General features: G+C 51.9%; 1 protein-coding gene and 1 pseudogene across 1 annotated transcript in view; one reads left to right on the forward strand and one right to left on the reverse strand.

Annotated features, from left to right (window-relative positions):
- Window positions 1-2,343: 2,343 nt before the first annotated feature.
- LOC100339996 (glutathione S-transferase Mu 1) overlaps window positions 2,344-23,701 on the forward strand; it is a 41,737-nt gene continuing 20,379 nt past the window's right edge. Inside the window, exons 1-5 of the mRNA XM_070077923.1 lie at window positions 2,344-2,441; window positions 2,533-2,632; window positions 3,883-3,978; window positions 4,065-4,175; window positions 6,399-6,502. Coding sequence (XP_069934024.1) covers window positions 2,585-2,632; window positions 3,883-3,978; window positions 4,065-4,175; window positions 6,399-6,476 — 333 coding nt within the window. The 5' untranslated portion in view covers window positions 2,344-2,441; window positions 2,533-2,584 and the 3' untranslated portion in view covers window positions 6,477-6,502. The remainder of the gene's footprint in view (window positions 2,442-2,532; window positions 2,633-3,882; window positions 3,979-4,064; window positions 4,176-6,398; window positions 6,503-23,701) is intronic.
- On the reverse strand, window positions 16,782-18,397 carry LOC103350251 (polypeptide N-acetylgalactosaminyltransferase 1 pseudogene; annotated as a pseudogene).

A 23,701-nucleotide genomic window follows, 5' to 3' on the forward strand; every position in this document is an offset into this window, starting at 1 on the left:
AACAGATATTCAAGTTGGCAAGCAGGCCTTCGTTCTCAATGTCGCTCATCACCGTGCCTTAGAGGTCATTGGAGGGGCAGCGTTTAAGACCCCACGAGGGATGTCTGCATCCCATATCCGAGGGCCTGAGTTGGAATCCTGGCTCCTCTTCAGTTTCCAGCTTCCTGCTAACGTGCACCCTGGGAGGCAGCAGATGTTAGCTCTCGTACTTGGGTCCCTGCCACCCACGTGGGAGACTGGGTTTGAATTCCTGTCTCCAGCCTGTGCCCTGGCCCAGCCTGGGCTGTTTGGGGGATTTGGGGAGTGAAGACAATGATGGCACATCTCTCATTGTCTCCCTCCCTTTCAGATGAGAAACTTTTTTCATTTAAAACATATGTATCATCTGTGGGCCTGGACAGCTGAGGGTCTGGCCTGGCCCCTGCTGCAGCCCCGCGGGGAGTCTCCCAGCTCTTCTCTGGACACCAGCCTGGGCTCCCCTGCTTCAGCAGAGGGCTCTCGTCCTTTCCTAGGTATGCTCTCCCTCCTTCCTTCAGATTAGCTCCTGGGACGCTGCCCACGTGGTCACAGTGCCGGTCAAGGAGGCCAGCTATCTGACAACAGGATTCCCAGCCTCCTGGATTCAGATTCCCGGACTGGGTCAAAACACTGGTGAATGAACCGTAACTCTTCATTGGGTGACCTTAGAACTGGATGCCCCAAATTCCACAAGGGACAACGGGAATCAGTGTTTTCCTCCTCCCTCTGCCCCATGTCCAGCGTCCTCTTCCTTCTACCGCTCCTGCCCTGGGCGCAGCCTGAGGCGCCTTGGCGGTGCCCGCGGCGGGTGCGCACGTACACGCCCGGTTGGGGCACCCCTTGTAAGCCTGATCCCGGCAGCTCGAGCTTCCCAGAACCCAGGGGTGCGGACGAGCGATGCCAGCAGAGGCGGGAAAGGGGCACTGCGACGCCACGTGGAGCCTGGCTCTCACTGCCAACTCCCTGGACCCAAGGAGAGGGAGCCGGGGAGGGAGCCTGTGGGCCGGGCTGGGGAAGCGGCGAGCCCGGGCTCTGCGTTCGGCCTCTTGGGCACCCAGCCCTCGCTCAGGGATCCCTGGGGGCTGGGAGCTGCTCCCTGCGGGTGGGGCCCAGCGCCCGCATCCAGAGCCGGGGCCAGGGGATCTGAGGAGCCACAGAGCTGGAGAGAGCACCAGGGGGGCGGGACGGTCGCCAACCCCGCCCCCTGCCCGCCCTGAGTATCTGGATAAAGCCCCAGGCCAGTCCGGCTGAGATCCATCCACTGATCCTCAGCACCAGCAGCCCAATGCCCGTGACCCTGGGTTACTGGGACATCCACGGTGTGAGTGAGGGGTCCACCCGGCGGGGGCACGGGCAGCTGAGCAGCTGGGGCGATTCCAGGCTGTGGTTCCTGTAGGACCTGTGAAAGCCTCTGCCTGAAGCCCTCAGGAGCTCCCCCTGAGCGGTGAGGTATTAAGTGTAGGGTAGAGGCACACCTGGAGCAGGTAAGGACAGCCTTGGTAGCTCACGCTCTGACCTCTGCCCCTTCCATCCCCTGCAGCTGGTTCTAGCCATCTGAATGCTCCTGGAATACATGGACTCCAGCTACGAGGAACCTGCCTGTTTTAACCTCTGCCCAGCCCCTAGGTGCTGACACCTAGCAACCGCTCAAGGCCACCTGTTGCAAACCTTTGCCGCCTGCGCCCGCTGGAGCTGAGCCTGCCCCTTCCTCTGGAGTGTGCACTTCGGCCTCCCAAAGCAGGGTGCTGGGAGGCAGTGCTGAGCTTGGCCATGTTAGTGATTGGGACTGGTCTTTGGTGAGCCTTAGCATGTAGGATCCAGGGTCCTAATAGACCTCTTTGACCTCAAACCTGAACTGTGCAACCGAGTAGTTCAGATCTGGGTTGGCTGTATCCAGAGAAGGGAGGATCTTGCCCCTGACTCCTCGAGAGGGTCCTGAGGGAGAGGGCTGCACACTGGGGAGGTTTTGCTCTCACTTCATCTAATCCAGAGTTCCCAATTATGATCAAAGCAAGTGGCTGAGTGAGAAATTCACGCTGGGCCTGGACTTTCCGTAGGTGCACGGCACAGGATGGAGGGGGAGGGGTGCAAGGTGTCTGTGTCTACATCCTCAATCCCCTCTTTGAAGGTTTAAGGAGCACAGCCCTCAGCCCAGCTCCTCTTCCTTCCTGGTTGTCTGTGCTGCCTTTCAGTGATGTTCTGTGTCATAGCTCACAGAGTGTGTGCTTAGAGCCTGCCATGGGCCGGGCACAGAGGGTACCGGGTGTCCCGTCTGCCCCTGCTCGGGGAAGGGGATGCTGGGAGCCCGGGAGCCCAGCTGACTGCCCTGGTCACCACGCAGCTGCCCTACCTAATTGATGGGACTCACAAGCTCACGCAGAGCAACGCCATCCTGCGCTACCTGGCCCGCAAGCACGGCCTGTGTGAGTGGGGCTGGCTGCAGGGCGGGGGCGGGGGGCGTCCGCTGGGTGTGGCTGGGCCTGGCCACTTAGGTCTCTGTGGTGTGGGCTGCAGGGGGGAGACGGAAGAGGAGAAGATTCGGGTGGACATTCAGGAGAACCAGCTGATGGACAACCGCATGCAATTCGCCATGATGTGCTACAGTCCTGATGTTGTGAGTGCCCTCTGGGTTGGATGTGGCGGGGTATCAGAGTTGCACTCTTTTTTTTTTTTTTTTCCATTTCATTTTTTGACAGGCACAATGGACAGTGAGAGAGAGACAGACAGAGAGAAAGGTCTTCCTTTTTGCCGTTGGTTCACCCTCCAATGGCCGCCGCGGCCGGCGAATCACGCTGATCCGAAGGCAGGAGCCAGGTGCTTTTCCTGGTCTCCCATGTGGGTGCAGGGCCCAAGGACTTGGGCCATCCTCCAATGCACTCCCTGGCCACAGCAGTGAGCTGGCCTGGAAGAGGGGCAACCGGGTCAGAATCCGGCGCCCTGATGGGGACTAGAACCTGGTGTGCCGGCACCGCAAGGCAGAGGATTAGCCTATTGAGCCACGGCGCCGGCCCAGAGTTGCACTCTTGTTTTCTCATCTGAACTGGTCCTGTTTGCCATTAAACTCCCTGGGGTACTGCTTCTCCAAGAAATTTCTTATTCAACCATCACATTGGTATTGTTACCCCAAATGTGGTGAAATAAAATCTTTGAATCAATGTCCACAATCTCAGGATACAATCGTGATACCCCAGGGTCAAAATTCAGTTCTTACACATGATGTTTGCTTCAGAATCCCCTTTGTGTCTAACCTTTGACCCTGGCCATGGGCTGTCTTTCCCAGCTGTTCCCACCATGTGCCAGCGCCTGGGTACAGAGTCCCAGTACATGAGTAGCAGTAGTTCAAGATGGGGCATCATCATATGGGTGCTCTATCCCAGGGCTGTCTCTGTGCCCCCCACAAGGATAAGAGTAGTTCTCTGATGGGCAGCCCAGGTCAGCCAGGGACCTTTGTTCCTCTCCCTCCACCCCTCAGTGTCGAAGTCTCCTCTTCTGTATCTCTGCAGATACCTGATCCTCTTCTCTCCTGAGATCTCTCAGTTCTTTGTCTTTGCTTTCACCCCACGTCTGAGTCCAGGGCAAGCAGGTGATCGTGGCACTCCTGGCTGACCCTTAGAGGTTCTGTGGACTTCGGTGGTGACAGGTTCAGGGACAGTACTGGGTTCCTCTGTGACTTCCCATTGCTGTGAGAGACAGGGTGTGGTACCCAGTAGGTGTCTATTCAGTGCTGATGAACGAAGTGGAAGGGGGGCACTGCCCAGGGCCACTCTGCTGCTCAGCCCTGGCCAGCGGGGCCCAGGCAGCACTGGGCGGTGCCTGTCTGCAGGGCTGTGTGTCTGAGGGTGGTGACAGCTGATTCTGCCTCAGGAGAAGCTCAAGCCCGAGTACCTGAAGGGGCTCCCTGAGAAGCTGCAGCTGTACTCGCAGTTCCTGGGGAAGCGGCCCTGGTTCGCAGGGGACAAGGTAGAGTGGGGGTGGGGGGTGGAGTGGGGAGGAAGGAGGGGGCGGTCTTCCTCTGGGACTGAGCTCTGTCGTCCTGGCTCCTGCAGATCACCTTCGCCGATTTCCTTGTCTACGACGTTCTTGACCAGAACCGGATATTTGAGCCTGGGTGCCTGGACCCGTTCCCAAACCTGAAGGATTTCATGTCCCGCTTCGAGGTGACCCCCTGAGCCTCCTCCCCCTGCGCTGTCTTTTCCCTGTTCCCGTCCCTCCATGCTCAGAGTCCTGGAGCTAAAGTGCAGCCCAGCTGGGAACTGAGGACCCAGGCTTGGCGTCTTATGTCAGTTGAGTCAGGTGGATCGAATTGTCCCTCCCATCTTATTACGGTTCTGTGATTTTAGAGGGTGACTGAATTGGCCACTAGCCCAGGGCAGCCCAGGCTGTGCTGGGCTCCCTACAATCCCTTGGCTTCTATAACAACAGTCATTGGTTCTCACAATTTTGTAACAAAGGATAAAGCTCCAGGCCCTTGTGCAGTCTTTTTTTTTTTTTTTCTTTTTTTTTCTTTTTTTTTTTTTTTTTTTTTATTTTTGACAGGCAGAGTGGACAGTGAGAGAGAGAGACAGAGAGAAAGGTCTTCCTTTGCCTTTGGTTCACCCTCCAATGGCCGCCGCGGCCGGCGCGCTGCGGCCGGCGCACCGCGCTGATCCGATGGCAGGAGCCAGGAGCCAGGTGCTTTTCCTGGTCTCCCATGGGGTGCAGGGCCCAAGCACCTGGGCCATCCTCCACTGCACTCCCTGGCCACAGCAGAGAGCTGGCCTGGAAGAGGGGCAACCGGGACAGAATCCGGCGCCCCGACCGGGACTAGAACCCGGTGTGCCGGCGCCGCTAGGCAGAGGATTAGCCTAGTGAGCCGCGGCGCCGGCCCCTTGTGCAGTCTTATCTCTCATCCCTGGACTCAACGTAAGAGGCAGGGCTTTGAGCAGTGTGTGTGTGTGTGTAGGTGGCACCAGGAGGCCTGTGACAAGGTAGGGTGAATGTTCAGTATGTGAGGAAAGGACGGTGCCGCTGATCTCCAAGGAGCTCTGTGCCTCTCAGATCCTGGTGTGGAAGCACTGAGGTCCCGGGACAGCTGTTGGTGCAGGTCCTTTGTTTACACCTCTGTGCAGACCACATTGTTAGTGTGAGGCACAGTGTCAGGCCCAAAGGGACCAGCAAAGGCAGCAGTGCTGCAACTGACAGTAGTTAGAGAGCAGCCAGCACCCGGATTGGGGGAGGGGTAACACCATGTGGGTACTTGGAGCAGTCTGACCTCACACATGGGGTCACACTCATCACCCACAGTCATCTTGTTTGCTCACAACAAATCCTACTTTATCACCGATTTGGGGATTGGAGGCATTTGTCAAACAGGTTTTTCAGCCTACGGTCTTTTTCCTGGTCCACTCCCATCCAGAGCTTGCCTTCTCAGCCCTTCTCATCAGCTCTGGATCAGGTCCAGGCCTGTGGCCTTGGTGATTCTGCAACAGTCGGCTCAACGCTGTGATCCCGGGAGGAGAGGCAGAGATTAGATCTGTGTGCGACCCTGCGGCCCAAACAGGCCAGGCCCGTGAGGTCCAGAACACCGTGCACCCCCCTGAGTTCTTTAGGAAGTCCCTGGGCACGGCTGTCCTGGTGTAGAGGACTTGGCACATGCATGTCCTGGCCTTGTGTGTGGAGCAGGGCTCAGGACGAGGGGCTGAGGCAGTGAGATTGGGCGCAGACGCTGAGTGCAGGAGTGAGGACTTCCTGCGTCCAAGGGGGAGTGGGTGGAGCCTGGCCTGGCCTTGCTCTGCTGCTTCAGCTCCTCCTGTTCCCTAAGTTCAGGGCTTGCAGAGTCACTGGGTGAGAGCCGGGCTGCTTTGCAAGCTGCCCTGGCGTGGGCTCAGCCCCTTTGTCCCGTTGGCCATCCCTCCTGTGTGTGCAATCCCAGGGAAGCCAGCAGCCTCATTGTGAGAAGGAGAATGTTTGTGCAGACAGGGGTGACAGGGCCTTTGTGGGGTGGGGAGGTAGGGCAGAGTGGGAGAGAGACAGAGCCAGGCCGTGTCCTGCCCGTCTCCCTGCTCAGTCCCTTAACCCCGAGAAAGCCTCTGACTCGCTGTGACGCTCGGGTTCCCTTCGGGTGGAAGGTGGCCAGGAACGGACCCTGCGGGGAGTGGGGTGGGCTCTGAGTAGGCACCGTGCTGTCAGCCTCTCCTACCCATAGTTCTCATGAAGGCGGGACGTGAGTCGTAAGTAAGGCAGCGTGGACCCAGCAGGGCTGTGGTCCTATGAGACTCCCTGCAGCCAGTGAGGCCCTGGGCAGAGGCGCTGTCGGGGACCTGACGTGATGCGCTGGGGCTGCCTGAAGCCCAGTGGGGCCGCAGACCCTGACTCCTTGTGCTTTCTGTTTCCAACTCCAGGGCCTGCCGAAGATCTCTGCCTACATGAAGTCCAGCCGCTTCCTCCGAGTGCCTGTGTGTGCAAAGACAGCAAAGTAGAGGGTAATATAGGGCCCTGGAAGGAGGTGGGCGTGGCGCTGGGAGCTCAGGTCTCCCAGGCCCTCTGGCTTCTCATTCTTTCTCCTTCCAGCCCCTCCCCCATCAACCTGCTGGCTGCCTGTGTCCTGAGCCAGCGCCTCCCATGAAGGTTCTGGCCAGGCTCAGCCCCCACCCTTCTAGCCATGGCCTCTCTAAGGCTGCTCTTCCCACACTAAGGTGACCCCACGGTACTCGTCTCTCTTTGTGGGCCCTGAGCTCCCCGACTGCCAGAAAGATGGCTGTGCCTGGGCTGCGGCCCTGCTCCCCAGTGGGGTCTCCCCAGTGCTCTCTGGTCCCCAGGAGGGCCTGACCTCAGCCAGGGCCCTTCTTACCCCTGTGATGGGCTGGACTGGGCGCTGACTGTGCAGACCTTGGGGGGGTTTCTTTGTTCTGCTGCCACAGCAGGGGCTGGGTGGGGCAGGATTAGTGTGGGGGGAGTGGGTGCTCAGGCAGGGCTATGAGGGACCTTGTGCATTTCCGGGCCCTATCCATGTCGCTCTGCTCCTCTCCCTGGGTTTCTCCTCTGCCCGGGTTCTCCGGTCCTTCACCCTGGAGGGAGGGCGCCGAGGGCCACATGCAGCCGTGCCGTGGTGCTGAGAGCCTCTGGGCTGATGGGGACGGGGCTGAGCAGGCTTGGGCAGACCCCTCTGTCACCTCCTCCTGGAAGCTTTCCCTGATGCAGATGCTCTCGTCTACAGTTTCAGGATGTTTCTCAATAAAACATCCCACTGTATAATCATTGTTGTCTGTGTGTATTTTAAACCCCAGCTGAGTCATGGACCCATGGAGGAGGCATCCCTCTGTGTCTTACCTGAGTCCTGTGTCCTGGTGCCTGGCATATAGGAGGTGTTCCGGAAGTTTGGAAATGTGGACGAATTCCCTCGCAGAAGCCTATGCCAGCTATGCCAGCTGTCACACTTCATGGGGGCCTGGTGCCCTGGGAGGAGTTTCCTGAGTCAGAGCAGGTGTAGAGTAGCATGCAGAGTTTGTAAATGTGCAGGTACTGTAGTCTGAGCCAGCATCTGTATCAAACAGCAGCTGTAACACATCATCTATTCTGCGCTGTGCAGTCCCTGGGGAAGAGCTGAGGGTGCCGGCAGCTCTGCTCCGCGGTGTTCAGCAGGGGCCCTGCACCGTGCTGAAAGGGAAAGCCTCAGGCCCTGGTCCAGGCTGTGTCTCCCAGCCCAGGACACCGTGGGAGAGGCAGGGCGTCAGCAGTGTGTACGGAGCTGGCATCTGCAGGCTGAGACGAGGTAGGATTGAGGTTCAGTGTCAGAGTCACAGACGACGCTCGTGTGTGATCTCCAGAGCGTGGGTGCCCGCGTGGGGAAGCGCTGAGGTCCCAGGCCGGCCGCTCGTGCTGGGTTTGAGGGCGCACCTGGGAGCCCTGTTAAGCGGCATTGTCCCGAGCTGTTCACGGGGGGCACGTTCCTTCCCTTCCTCGCTTTGTTCCTTTTCGTGGCCACGTGTCCTGTGTGACATGGGCAGGTCCCTTATTTTCACTCCTCTGCACTGACCCTCTGCTCTGGGGGAGGCACGGCACCAGGCACGGTGGGTCGTGCCAAGGTGACCCCGTGCTGGGGAACTGCAGGCACAGCAGCTGGGCAGGCCGTGTGGCAGCACCTGCGTGCCAGGAGCACCGCCTGGGCCCCACCTCTCTGCTAATCACGTCCCAGGGCAACGCGTCTGATGGCAGCACAGCCTGGTTTATCACAGACTCAGGCATTGAGGCCACTGTCCCACCTCCTTTCAGCCTAGAATCAGTTACCCATCCCACCCTCCCACCCAGAGCTGCGCCTTCTCAGCGCCTTCTCTTTGGGTCTGGCTCAGGGTCAGACTTGCAGCCTTGGAAATGATGAAGGGCTGGCTGTGGGAGGGAGTGTTTACTGGGGACGCTGAGAAAGACAAATTCCAAAACTCTTTTGTAGTTTGTTTCTCTCTCTCTGCCTTGAGGCAGGAGACAATGCAGGGCTTATTAGAAGCTCAGAAAAAGAACTTGCAAGTTTGAGAAACTCCCTTTGCAGCTGTGTATATATAGGATAACGTTAGCAGGCTACACAGCAGATGACTTCAAATCCCCACTAAGGCCCCTCCCCAAGAGCAACCCATATAAAATCACAGCCCTGGTTATCTTTGGGGCCTAAAGTCTCAGTCTCAGTCTGAGCTTTGGTTCTTGACCAGCTTCTACTCCCTTAAGATGTGTACTTCCTCGGGGCTGGCGCCATGGCTCACTTGGTTAATCCTCCAACTGTGGCACCGGCATCCTATATGGGTGCCAGTCTGGTTCCAGTTGATGTTCTTCCAGTCCAGCTCTCTGTTGTGGCCCAAGAGGAAAGTGGAGGCTGGCCCAAGTGCTTGGGCCCCTGCATCTGCATGGGAGACCAGGAAGAAGCACCTGGACCCGGCTTCAGACTGGTGCAGCACCGGCCATGGCTGCCATCTAGGGAGTGAACCAACGGAATGAAGAGCTTTCTCTCTCTCTCTCTCTCTCTCTCTCAATCTCTCTCTCACTGTCTGTAACTCTACCTGTCAAATTAAAAAAAAAAAAAAAAGTGCACTACTCCTATCCTAAACCTTAGCTGCTATACTTGTTGCTTGTGTGAGCATCATGTAATTCATTATCCGAGACTCAGAAGAACCTGTCTATTGGTGCATGTTCTTCGGCCTGGTCCCTGGGCTGGGCTGGAGGCGGGGAGGGTTGGGTAGCGGGAGACTGGGCTCTGTGCCCGCTGGGGAGGTCAGGACCTCCTGCTTCCGGGGCAGTGATCAGGGCCCCGCCTCGCTGTTTTCTGCGGGTTTACCTCCCTCTATCGATTTTCATCCAGGATTTGCTGAGTCGCTGGGTGAGATCTGGGCTCTCTGCCAGGCACACGTGCGTGCTCTAAGCATCCTTGCTCTGTAAGAGTCCCCGCTCCGGGTGCGAACCCTGGCAATCCCGGAGCCTCCGAAGAGAGAAATCTGTGTGGACAGGGACTGACGGGCTTGCTGTGGAGGGAAGCAGAGAGCACACGGGGCAGAGTGCAGCTGGGGCTCAGGCACAGCTGTGCATCGTGGGGAGGCGGCTCTCCTCCGTGCAGCTCAGGTTCCCTCCGGGTAAATATAGACCTGAACTCGCAGGGCGGTGGAGCGGACTTTCTGGGCCTCCACGGCCGTCTCCAGTGGGGCAGCCACCTTGCTCAGTGCAGAGTCTCCCTGACTGCTGGGTCCTCTTCAGGAACGACCTCAGTCGAAGGTCGCTGAAGAGTGAGCTCCCCAGGGCCGTGGACCCTAAGGAGACCGTGCAGTTCTCCAGGCATGGAGCCCGCGTGCAGGCAGCTGCCAGGGTCCTGCCGTGCTGGGCCTGCACTGGGGCTGCTGGAAGCCCGGAGGGGCTGCAGACCCTGAGCTCTGCCCTGTCCCCACTCTCAGGGCCTGGAGGAGAAATCAGCCCACATGAAGTCCAGCCGCGTCCTGGGAGACCGGGGATCACCGAGGTGGCCATTGTGGGACAATAAGTAGAGTCCAGAGAGGCCAGTGAGGAGCCCGCGCTCAGCCCGCTGCCCAGGGCCCTGGGGTGCAGCTGATCTTCCTGTATCATAAGCTTGGTTCCTGTCCTTGGTGACACATCAAAATAATGAGGACAAGGTTTGAGAGTAAAGGGAACAGAAAGTAATGTGTCAACAACCAAGGACAACAGCAGATAAGCAATCTTAAGAACTACAGAACTGCTGTCCTGCACGGCGCCGGCCTGGCACTTCTGCAGGTGCTGAAGCCGGTTGCAGGTCTGATAACAGGTATCTCGGCCTCGGCACAACTCCCTGGAAACTGGGTCCGTGGCTTGACTGCATCATGAGCAGGGACCAGCAGAACGTTCTGCAAATCTAAGCGGCTACAGAGTGTTTTCTGGCTGGAACCTGAAGGAGGCAACGTATGTGTTCCGGATTCCAGTGTTTCATCCACCAGGATGAAGCCCCCTCAGCCTGTGCCCTTGGTTATTTCTCCACCTCACAGTCTGCTGCAAGGAATTTCAACCTCCGGTCTTTTGGCCTGGGAGGGCCAGATGATTGCAACTTGAACCAACTTCCTCAAGGCCAGGTTCTGGAGTTCCCAAGCAAGCATTCTCTATCCATTTGAACAGATACTTGAGGGGGTCCCAGGCTGAGTAGTTTGCTTTTCATCAGAATGTGAAAAGAAACAAAAATGAGTTTGGTTACAACTTCCCCAGCACCAACCCTTCATTCCACATCTGTGGAATAGGGGCTCTGACTCCATTCTGACGCCTTGCAGCCGACATAGGAGTCAAGGTCTGAACCTGCGTTTGTCAGGACTCGTGTTGAGTTTTAATGCTTTTGCAGCAGCTTCACGGAGATTGCTGATCAGTCAACAGGTCACTAATCAGCACAGAGCGGCCACTTGGGGAGTGAACCAGCAGATGGAAGACCTCTCTCTCTCTCTCTCTCTCTCCTCTCTCTCTCCTCTCTCTCTCCTCTCTCTTTCCTATCTCTCTCTCTCCTCTCTCTCCCCTCTGTGTAACACTGACTTTCAGATAAATAAATAAATATTAAAAAAAAAGAAATAGAAGCCTTTGGCATGGCAAAATACATATTTTTTCAGTTCTCTCCTTTAACAAGAGGAGGTCAAAGGTATTTGCTTACTCGTTAGTTTAGATGTCTATTTTCAAAGGTTTTGTATACAAAACATAACCATTTTAAGCCCTAAGTGAAATCCTGATTTTGTTACCAGGAGTGTTAACCTTAACTTGAAAATTTCTTTCAAAATTGACCTGATTTATCTGGCTGAAGAGCCCACGAGAGTATTTTAGGCATGGAAAGCCAAGACATTCTGGCAAATAAAATAAAATAAAATAACTAAATGAAAGAACGTCCACTTTGACTATGACCTTGTCTAAATATGATCAGAGTTGGCAAACTCAAAAGGCTTCCATAGCCTTGGCAATTCATAACAAGAGCCTAGGGAGATTACTGATGCTATAAACAAGAGTGTCAATTGTTAAATCAATAACAGGAGTCACTGTGCACTTACTCCCCATGTAGGATCTCTGTCCTTAATGTGTTGTGCAATGTGAATTAACGGCATAACTAGTACTCAAACAGTACTATACACTTTGTGTTTCTGTGTGGGTGCAAATCTTTACTTAATATATACTAAATTGATCTTCTGTATATAAAGATAATTGAAAATGAATTTTGATGTGAATGGAATGTGAGAGGGAGCAGGAGGTGGGAGGGTTACGGGTGGGAGGGAAGTTATGGGAGGCGGGGAAGCACTGTAATCCAAAAGCTATACTTTGGAAATTTATATTTATTAAATAAAAGTTTTTTAAAAAGAAAGAAAATTGACCTGATTTAAGATCCATCTAGGAGAACAAATTTAAAAACCAATTTTCAACTCCTTGGAAGTGGGGGTTTGATAATGCAGAGACTGTTGGAGCCAGGGGGCTTCTTTCTTTCCTTCCTTCTTTCTTTCTTTCTATTTTTCTTTCAAAGGTTTATTTTATTTATTTAAAAGGCAGAGTTAAGGCCGGCGCCACGGCTCACTAGGCTAGTCCTTCGCCTGCAGCACCGGCACCCCAGATTCTAGTCCCAGTTGGGGCGCCGGATTCTGTCCCGGTTGCTCCTCTTCCAGGCCAGCTCTCTGCTGTGGCCCGGGAGTGCAGTGGAGGATGGCGCAAGTGCTTGGGCCCTGCAGCTGCATGGGAGACCAGGAGAAGCACCTGGCTCCTGGCTTCAGATCTGCAGGGCGTGCCGGACGCAGCACCCTGGGCAAAACAGCATTTTGGAGGGTGAACCAACGGAAGGAAGACCTTTCTCACTGTCCCTGTCTCTCTCTCTCTCTCTCTCTCACTGTCTAATTCTGCATGTCAAAAAAAATAAAATAAAATAAAAGGCAGAGTTAGAGAGAGAGAGAGGGAGAAATACAAAGAGATCTTCCATCTGCAGGTTCACTCCCCAAATGAACACAATGGCTGGAGCTGGGTCTGGTCGAACCCAAGGGACCAGGTGCTTCTTCCAGGTCTCCCATGTGGGCGCAGGGGCCCCAGCAGTTGGACCATCTTCTGCTGCTTTCTCAAGAGCATTAGCAGGGAGCTGTATCAGAAGTGGAGCAGCTGGGACTTGAACCAGGACCCACATGGGATGTCTGCATTGCAATGGCAGCTTAAGCCATTACACAACAATGCCGGTCCATTGAGTGCCTATTTCTTAATTTTTTTTTAGATTTTATTTTATTTATTTGAAAGACAGAGTTACAGAGAGAGGTAGAGACAGAGAGAGAGGTCTTCCATACGCTGGTTCACTCCCCAGATGGCTGCAATGGCCGGAGCTGGTCTGATCTGAAGCCAGGAGCCAGGAGCTTCTTCCTGGTCTCCCACACAGGTGGAGGGGCCCAAGCACGTGGACCATCTTCTACTGCTTTCCCAGGCCACAGCAGAGAGCTGGATCGGAAGAGGAGCAGCCGGGACTCGAACCGGCACCCATATGGGATGCAGGCACTTCAGGCCAGGACTTTACACCACTGCGCCACAGCACCAGCCCCCTATTTCTTAGTTTTATCAGTTCTTATTTTTATCTGGGATAAACATTAACATAAGCATGGCCATCATCTAGCCACCATTTAGACATCCTGTTCTATTGGAACACAAGCATCATATCTGGTTAGTATCCCTTTAAAAAAAAAAAAGACATTTATTTATTTGAGAGTCAGAGTTACACACAGAGAGAAGGAGAGGAAGAGAGAGAGAGGGAGGTCTTCCCTTCACTGGTTCACTCCCCAAGTGGCCGCAACAGCCAGAGCTGCGCCCATCCCAAGCCAGAAGCCAGGAGCTTTTTCCGGATCTCCCACATGGGTGCAGGGGCCCAAGGACTGGGGCCATCTTCACTGCCTTCCCAGGCCATAGCAGAGAGCTGTATAGGAAGAGAAGCAGCCGGGACAAGAACTGGTGCCCATATAGGATGCTGGCACTGTAGGCTTAGGTCCAGCCCACTATGCCACAGCACTGGCCCCTGAGAGCTACATTTCTTGACCATTTCCAGGGGCCCAGCTGCAAGTCCCAAGGTCAAAGGACTAAATTTGAAAAATGAAAGAAAGAATAAAAATCAAAATGCAACTCTTACAGATGAGACAAATTCTATTTGATGAAACTTTTATTTCAGTTAATCATGGCTGTATGTCCTGGATCACATGCTGCGTGTCTATATATTTTTTAATTTTTATATAATAGCAAATTTTGAGACTGCTTGCCAAGAATTCCTGTACACCCCAGACGTCAACCCTTTCCTCGTTGGCGTCTCCTCCCTTTCTCTCTCACCCTGCCTTCCTGCCTCTCCGTGGGGCTCTGCCCCTGCATCCCGTGTGTGAGCACAAAACCTTTTATCACAGCACCATGTTCTTTTCTACTTTTTTGTTTAGGAATATTTTATGTTCTCAAAGTATTTAGGAATTCTTTTTTTATATTTATTTTTTTATTTTTTTTTTTTTTGACAGGCAGAGTGGACAGTGAGAGAGAGAGACAGAAAGGTCTTCCTTTGCTGTTGGTTCACCCTCCAATGGCCACCGCGGCCGGCACACCACGCTGATCCGATGGCAGGAGCCAGGTACTTATCCTGGTCTCCCATGGGGTGCAGGGCCCAAGCACTTGGGCCATCCTCCACTGCACTCCCTGGCCACAGAAGAGAGCTGTCCTGGAAGAGGGGCAACCGGGACAGAATCCGGCGCCCCGAACAGGACTAGAACCCAGTGTGCCGGAGAAGCAAGGCGGAGGATTAGCCTAGTGAGCCGCGGTGCCAGCCCAAGGAATGCTTTATTTAGAAAATAAAGGCAATGGGAGTAGCTATTAGGTTCTAAAAGCACCCATGAATTAAGCCACTCACGTTCCCCACTGAAAAGACAAAACAAAACCTTAAACCACGTTGCTGCAAGCTTTCTCACAGCAAGCAGTGAGAGCAAATGATGCTGGAGCACAAAAACCCGCAGTTCTGAGCATGAAGATGATTCATTGATTAGACATCCGATTTATTCGAGCACTAGGCCTACTGGAGATAGAGTTACACACAGCTCATGGAATAGGAAAGGATTCCACCCTGCACCCACCCACTCCATGTCTAGTTTCCTAGGGACACAGTTCACCCACTCTGTCCTAGAGCTTCACCCTGAAGCGTCCACAGGTGCTTGATGCTGACTAACATGAATAGGATCTGAGCAAGTCTGTGTACTCTCAGCCTGGGAGCTATCATGGTGATGTGACTTTCAGAAACATCCTCAGACACAGAAATAGCGCTGCCTGCAGTGAAGAGTCTTCGATAATCAACGAAACAAATCCCATTACATAGAATCTTACACATGGAAGAAACATACATGCAGTTTTACCAGTGGATTGCTTTATATATCATGAAAAAAGTCACAAAGAGATTTTCTATGAGATCAAAAAATTAACTTTTAATTGATACTCAGGTGATTTTGTGGTATTAAAATCAGAAACAAATCAATTTAACCGAAGTGGAATTTAGGGAAGAAATGCAGGATTACTAGTATGCACGGGCCTGTGCTGTGGTGTAGCAGGTAAAGCCGCCGGCTGCAGTGCCAGCATCCCATATGGGTACCAGTTCATGTCCTGGTTGCTCCACTTCCGATCCAGCTCTCTGCTATGGCCTGGGAAATAGTAGAAGATGGCCCAAGTCCTTGGGCGCCTGCACCCGTGTGGGAGACCTGGAAGCAGCTCCTGGCTCCTGGCTTCAGATCAGCCCAGCTCCAGCCATCATTGCGGCCACCTGGGGAGTGAGGATGGAAGATCGATTCTCTCTCTCTCTCTCTCTCTCTCTCTCTGCCTCTGCCTCTCTGTAACTGCCTTTCAAGCAAGTAAATAAATATTTAAAAAAAAATAATATGGAATAACAGCTGCACTTCTTCTGCTAACTCATTAAAAATGCCAATTGAACATTCTCAGGAAAATTTTCTTTTAAAAAAAGAGCAGGTCAGCACTACAATTGAAGAATCTAATCTAAATATAGACACTTGACAATGAAGTACATCTTAGAATGGAATGGGAAAGGTTTTCCAAAAAATCCATCAAATGTATTATCTCCTAATACTCAAAATGTGTATCACTTCTGTAGACCTTTGTAAGTGGAATCATAAAGAACTTAACAATTATTGCTATGCAAACACATCTGTACTACAGTAGTATGAATCTTGGGTATTAAGCATAATCTGTTGAATCAAGTTAAGGAGTTGAACATATGCTAAGAAATGTGCGTGTGTGTGTGTGCACGTGTGTAAGCCAGCTGACCCAAGAGCAACCGAGAGACCTAGCTTGTTTGGCTGAGACTGGATATTAAGTTAAACCTTCATTTTTTAGAAGGCAATCAAAAATTACAATTCCAACAGCCTCCAAACCAAAGCAAACACTGTAGAAAGAATGAAAACTGCATTCAAAGAGCTGGGTTTTTTTAAGCTCAGTTTCAGCACCCAAGGAACGTAAAAGCATCCATGACTATCACAGATGAACACAAAATGCACGTCATTATAATCAGTTATTTTCCCCACTGAGGTATAAAATCTATGTAGAACTTTGATACTGTACTATAACAAATTGTACTTCTCATAGTTTTATTTTAATTCCCTTTAAACCCTGTTTAATACAGTTTTTATTGTTGCAAAAATGTTTTCATGATTCTGAATCCGATTCCAGTTCATTTTCATTTATTTTTATATCAATATTTAATATACTGGCGACCAGTTCTAATCAGGAAAAAATTCTTGGAAATCTCTTCACCATGACAGCACGTTCAGTAGGACTTACTGTTGTGCAGGCAAACCATAAAAGGTGTAGCTCTCCGGAAAGCATATTGTTGCCTGTTTCACTGTCTGGATGGTCTTTCCCATGGCTCTTGAGGAGAGATCCTCCGGCCCTTGTCAAGGTCAGTGCGCAGTCTCACTACTCTGCAGTTTCCCGCCCTTGGACAGGAAGGCTGGGTCACAGCTGGTGCAGAGCTGGCAGAGTCCAAGTCTCCATGGCTGGGAACCCTTACATCCTGCACAGGAGGAAAGCACTTCTCCTTTTTTTTTTTTTTTTTTTTTTTTTGCTACTTGAAGAGTGTGGCAGGAATGTATGCTGAGATGCTGAGGTAGCCCAGTCGATCATTATTTTTTCTTTTTTTGTAAATTTGGTCTCAGACTATTTCTGGAAGTGTGTCGAAGACGCCGCTGCGGTGACCGGCTTCCACGGCAGTCTCTAATGCTGGGCACCTGGCTATCCTCTTGGGTGGCTTTGTCCAGGCACTGATCACTTCCACATGCCGTCAGGTTAATTCACTGGGTCATACTCCCAGAGCTGGGTGCCTTTTAGGTGGTGGCATGTGAGCATTGTGATCGGGCCATGAAGTTTGGAAACACCCAGGCACAGGCCATCTGTTCTAATTTCTCTGTTGGCCGTATACGAGGAAACCTGATTCCCTCCCATACCGTGACAATTGCAAATTCCAACTTCTTCATTCTCTTTTCTAGCCGTGTTATCAAGACACTGATTTGTTTCCACATTTCGATCTCCCCATGAGAAATATTGACATGGAATTTGAGAATCAGGATAAATATTCTCTAGGTACCAAGAGAAAGGTTTGCACTGTAGCTTGTGTCTGAGACCAAGTCTCGATGATAAATCTCCATAATCTACGTGTGTTACACCTGGAGAGATTATCTAGAAAAAAATCTTGAATTCATCATCCACACTTCTGCAAGTCATCTGTTATTTTTACTGATAACCTGCTCTGTGCCTCCTGGAAATGTGTAAGGCGTAGCTTTATGACACACATTTCCAACATGTGAGCAGTAACAATTTCCAAAGTTCCTCCACACTGCCAAATCCTCAAGGAAATTCCTGGGTTTTCTCCTCCTCAAATATCCATTCCAGCATCCTATGTTCCAATTTCCTGAAGGTAAACTCTGTCTACTGAACAAGGCCTCCTGCCGTCGTAGGTGTTCTCACAGAAGGAGTTCAATCACCTTTCCTTCTATCCATCTCTCTTTGGGGGACAGGCTACCAGTGAAAATTGAGCTTCCAGTTGAACCCACCTTAGGTCATATCAGAGGCTGCTATGTATTCAAAAGGATCATCGCTGACCACCTCAGTGATAGGACAGACCACTGTTCTGTCCTGTTTGATCCTGGCTACGGGAGGCTCCAGCTCCCCCCACTGCGCACTCACAATGAGCATCCAAACAGGTGATCACTTGGCCTTTCGACAGGGCAGCTCCTTTTAGCCTAGCTCTGATCAGTCCAGAACGTTGTTCCATTCGAATTACATGAACCGGTACCTTTAATGTTTTTCACATAACTCTCTAGGGGTCTTTTCAAAGAGTCTTTCACTGTCATCGTCTACTAGAACAATCTCTTCTATCACGTGTCTTGGTGAGCGACTGATGACACTGTGAACAGTTCGCAGAGGTGTGCTCCAAGCCTCATTGTGGAAAGCAAACACACACTTGTTGCAGGAAGACTATCTGGAGACACCTTTGTGTTACCCTTCTAGCCCAAATCTGGTAAAGATCTGTTGAGTGCAACCAGCTCGCTCGCCATTAAATTGAGCTGATTGGTTCTAAACGTCTCTTTCCTCTTTTCTTGATGCTCTTTAGGAATAACTACTGTTTCCCATTTCTCCAGGACTTCATGAGGCTTTTGTGTGGGCTCTGGAACATCCCCGGCAGGAAGTCCTCTCTCTTTTTTCTCATCACATTTGTTGCATTCACTGAAGTAAAGCAGCAGGAACATATCCAAGAGGACCCAAACCAAGGGGTGACTAGGACCACCTTGCAGTATGCAAATTTTCTCATGGCACTTTAAGTCAAAGGCAAAATTTAAAATATATATATATATAAATATACAAAGATCATCAAAATTATTCCAATCCAGTTTCATCAGAAATCACATTCATACCCCCACAGTGGTTTTTCAAATGAATTCATATCCCAAATGCATAGCTCCCACACGGCGGCGGCGGGGGCGCGGTCCCGCGGGCTGCAGCGCGGGCGCTCCTCTCTGGCCGCCGTCCTCCACGCGGCGCCGCGCCCGCTTCCGCCTCCGCCTGGGGCCCCGCGGGCTCGGCCTGCCGCCCCGGTGCCGCCAGCTCTGGGCCACCTAGGGGCGGAGCGGTGGGGCCACGGGACCGCCGCAGGCCGCCAGCTCGGTCCACACAGCGCGCCCGGTGCTGGGCGCGGCGGCCCGTGCGGCTGTGCCCATATTCTTTTCCCTAATGTAACTTTCCTGATGTTTGAATTTAGGCTCATTGAGTGACATCCTCACCGCGTGTCCATGCTGGTCTACAGTTTACAACCATTTACGTAATACATTTGTTTTTGCAAAGTTATGGAAATTATCCTGTAGTTTCCCAGAGACCCCGTGTCCTGTTGCTATGCCTTCTGTCACCGCTACACTCAGCTCTTTCTTTTTTTAGCACATGGTTGTGATACTCAAATTTGTTGCCCTTGCTGTAGCAGTAACATGCTGATAAAGCAGAATGTTCTCCCAGTTTAGAAATCGTTTCTACAATTTTTTTAAAGATTTATTTATTTGCTTCAAAGGCAGAGAGAGAGAGAGAGAGAGAGAGGGAGAGGTCTTCCATCCGCTGGTTTTCTCCCCAGATGACTGTAACAGCCAGAGCTGCGCTGATCCAAAGCCAGGAGCCAGGAGTTTCCTCCAGGTCTCCCATGCGGGTGCAGGGCCCAAGGCCTTGGGCCATCCTCCACTGCCTTCCCGACCACAGCAGAGAGCTGACTGGGAAGTGGAGCAGCCGGGACCGGAACCAGCGCCCATATGCTATGCTGGCACCACAGGCAGCAGCTTTACCCTCTACACCATAGCGCCGGCCCCAAAATCGTTTGTACATTTTTTTTTTTTTTTTTGACAGGCAGAGTGGACAGTGAGAGAGAGAGAGAGAGAGAGAAAGGTCTTCCTTTGCCGTTGGTTCACCCTCCAATGGCCGCCGCGGCCGGCACGCAGCGCTGATCCGATGGCAGGAGCCAGGTGCTTTTCCTGGTCTCCCATGGGGTGCAGGGCCCAAGCACCTGGGCCATCCTCCACTGCACTCCCTGGCCACAGCAGAGGGCTGGCCTGGAAGAGGGGCAACCGGGACAGAATCCGGCGCCCCGACCGGGACTAGAACCCGGTGTGCCGGCGCCGCTAGGCGGAGGATTAGCCTAGTGAGCCGCGGCGCCGGCCTATGTACAATTTTTTTTTAAAAAAAGGATTCATTTATTTATTTATTTGAAAAGCAAAGTTACAGAGAGACAGAGAGAAAGAGAAAGAGTCAGAGACACAGAGGCAGAGAGAGGTCTTCCATCTGCTGGTTCACTCCCCAGAGGGCTGCAATGGCCAGAGCTAAGCAGATCTGAAGCCAGACAGGAGCTTCTTCTGGGTGTCCCACACAGGTGCAGGGTCCCAAGGAATCCAACCAGCACCCGTAAGGGATGCCAGCACTGCACGTGGTGGCTTTACCCGATACGCCACAGTGCCAGCCCCTGTACAAATTTTTAAATCTCCTTTCTTAAGTCTGATTTTTATTGATTTGCACTTTCTTTTATTGGTTTTGTGGTTGGACTAATACTGTATGAATTTAGAAAATATTTCCTTGGCTATTGCTTTAACAAGGATATTGGTGGAAGGTTCCTTTTTTTTTTTTTGTAGTATTATTGTTTTCCATACTTTTTAAAATTGAGTTATGTTATTCTTCTACCATCTTGAAACTTTATTAAACTTTATTTTTTCAAACAAAAAATGTTTATTTAATTAGTTTGAAAGGCAGAGTAACAGAGGAGAGAGAGAGAGAGAGAGAAGGAGAGAGATCGTCCATCTACCGGTTCACTCCAAACAGCCAAGGCTGGGCCTGGCTGATACCAGGAAGTAGAAGTCCATCCAAGTCTCCCATGAGGTAGCAGGGCCCCAAGTACTCGGTCATCTTCTGCTGCCAGTAGGCACATAAGCAGGGAGCTGGATTGGAAGCGGCTTAACCCTCTGCAGCTGTGCAGCTTAATCTGCTGTGCCACAACGTGGGCCCCTTCAATCTGATTCTTAACATGGCTGGAACGTAGAAAAATTATTCTTAATTCCAGTTTGGCAATATCTTGTGAGTAGTGATTTTTATTTTATTTTATTTTATTTTATATCCAGATTTAAGAAAAGTACATACTTCCTGGATTTCCTGTTTGTCCCCAAGGGATTTTTAAGAGACTTTAAAATCATTTCAGTGGTCATGGCATTTGGGGTCAGGCCCAAGAATTAGAACCGTAATGGCAGTACATGCAGTGAGAGGAACTTCCCTGGAGGCGACAAGGAGTGACAGCTCCGTGAGGGCCAGCAAAGGTCGAGGGAATGCGATGCTTGTGCAGTGCATGCTCTGAGTCCCAACATGAAGACTGTCCCCATCCAAGTGCAGACCTGACACTCTCTGCCTCGGATGATTAAGGAAAATGAAACAGTAAGAAAAAAAAAATATCCCCTCTGGATCAAAGCAAAGCATAAAAGAGAAAATAAAATAAAATTTAAAAATTCCAATGAAGAAGGGCACATTTTAATTTGTCTGTTGTAATTATATCTGATACTTTATTTCTAAAGTTCTGAGGCCATCTTATGTTGAATTGCTTTGTATTTGCCTTGAGAGTGTTGGACAGTCAGCAGTGGGCTGGAAGGAGTTATGGGATCCAGGTCAGAGACCGCTCCATCAGACTTCAGCCCATTTGCACACAGTATCTTTAGATTGCCCAGCACAGCAGCCATTTAAAAAGGCAGAGCTGGTTCACATGTTCTGTTGAATTATGGGATCCGAGACCTTTCCCAATTAACCCACAAAAGACAGTCACCGATGCAAGGGCAAGAGGATTTACTGTTTTATTGCCAGGTGGCTGGGGCTCCCACCACACATACAGCATAGTGCAGTGTGGGGTGAGAAGCCCCGCCTCTCTCCGTCACAGCGTTTTCATACACTTGAGTAAACAAGTATATTCGTCATTACGCACGTATGCTAGTTCCTTATTTTTTATATGTCAGTTACCTGAATTTGAGCATTTTATTGGTGCATCGCCGCAGTCCGCGTCTCAGAAGGAAGTGGTCACACAAGGAAGTAGGAGACCATTAATTTCAGGAAGTATTTATTAAGTTACATTTTCTAAGAATTGGGCCTGTCTGTCTTCCTGGAGTTTGTGAAGCCTGTCATGGAGGTACAATTATCCCCCCACACTTTATTACGCTGGACATCCCGCATTAAGTCATTGAGCAAGCAGCAAAAGTACAGAAGCAAAAAGCAATTGATATTTAGCATCCGCTAGTTCTATATATATATATTTTTTTTTTATTTCATTTCAACAGTTGCAGTCAGCAGGGAGCACATGAACTTCAGAGGATCCCACAGCACTGGGATGAGTTTCTCTGCGCTAACAACAGGACACAACCCCTTCTCAGACCACTTCCCAGCGTCCCTAGTCCCCACTGCTCCCTGCCGCCTCTCACAGACCCACTTCACCCACTGCCGTGACCTCCCGGCCCCGTGGGTGCTTCTGAGACCTGCAAGTCCAGTCCGCCCTCCTCCTGCAGCACCTGCTCCTCCTTCTGCAGGGCCAGCTGTGCTCGGGGCCTGGCTTCCAGCTCCTGGGAGTCCTGGCCCTGGGCAGCATGGCCTCCGTCTCCTGCCCCAGCCTCAGTGCCGTCTCAGGGCACAGAAGCACCGTGATGAGCCGCGCTGTCACAGTCCCTCCCTGCAGTTCCCGCTGACGCGAGTCTTGATGGCCAAGCCACAGACCCCTAGAAGGATCTTCTGTGCATAGGGACTAGGGAGTGGCGGGATCCCAACAACTGAGTTCTCAGTAAAGGGATGACCAAAGGGATGACTATGAACATGGCACTGTCTGTCCTGTGTCTTTCAGAATTCTTACTCCAATCACTGCTGGCCTATTTAGAGAGTCTTTTCTCAATTGAATGTAGAAATTCCATCTTTCTAGGCTTCAGAGGCACACAGTTCAGAATGACAAATCTTGATGGATGCTGAGAACTGGACCAGTTGAGAGGGTGAGGCCCAGGGGTGTGCACATGGTGCTATTGTCCTGCTGTGGGAAACCTGCCAAGGAATCCACGCTGCGGCCTGTTTCCTGAGCCTGCACACAGACAGGGGCCCGCCTGGATGGGTGGGGAGCACCTGCCACAGGGACTGCACTCTGCCAGCCCCAGCAACACTGTCTCCTGGCTGCTAGCTCCACAGACACCCGAGCTCTCTGCCTCAACACAGGTGGGGTGCAGGCTTTCTGTCCTGCAAACCCCATCCCAGGTGAGTTGAAACTTTATGTTTTCAGGTAAGCTGAGACTTTGCTGACATTCTGGGTCTATGGTCTTACTAATGTGTTAGCTAAATCCCACATTTATTTTTTTCTGTAGTGCAATTGCCTTGCCCTTTAACTTGTAGCTTCGTTTGATTTTTAGTGTTCCCTGCATCTGGTCTCATGTCGCCGTCATTTCTTCTAATGCCTTCTTAGCAAAGCCAGATCAATTACAGGTCAAATTACTAAATTCATTTCCCAGTTTTCAAATAGGCTCTGGCTTGAAGAACAAAGGCAGCAGGTGGGACATCCTTCCTGTGGAGTTGGACATAGGTCACAGGTCAAAGTGACTTCCAAGGCATTGGAGGCACCCTCCCGTTGTAAAGACCTCACTCAAGCCAGGAGCCAGGGCCAGGGCTACAATCATGGAGCAGCAGAGCTGAGGGTCTGACCTGGCCTGGCTCCCTGGTCCTGTGGAGAGTCCTCTCAGCCCCTCCCTGCACTCCCTCCTCTGTCCACTCTTCTGCAGTGGGGCAGGGCTCCTGTCACATTCCTTGCCACCTGTGCTCTGGTTCCCTCTGGGGCCACTGCACTCAAGGTCACTGTCAAGGTCAATGTGAGAACCTGCTGGCTGACCAACAGGATCTGCATATGCTGGCTAGGCCAGGTTCATATTTAGGTTTATCGTTGGGCCAAAGCACCAAAACAGGCCAATGCACTTCTTCTTTAGCCCAATGCCCAAGGATTTCTCACCTCATTTTCACTGTCTTTTGTCCTAGGGGTCGTTCTCCTTCTACTGATGCTGTCCCTCTGGGCCCCTGGCCTGACCCGGGCAGTAGAATCCGGGGAGTGCTAGGGCTGAGCGATGCCAACTGTGGTGCTCTCATAAGGTCTGGC

This window comes from Oryctolagus cuniculus, chromosome 7 (assembly GCF_964237555.1).
Source record: "Oryctolagus cuniculus chromosome 7, mOryCun1.1, whole genome shotgun sequence".
Taxonomy (NCBI): Eukaryota; Metazoa; Chordata; class Mammalia; order Lagomorpha; family Leporidae; genus Oryctolagus; species Oryctolagus cuniculus.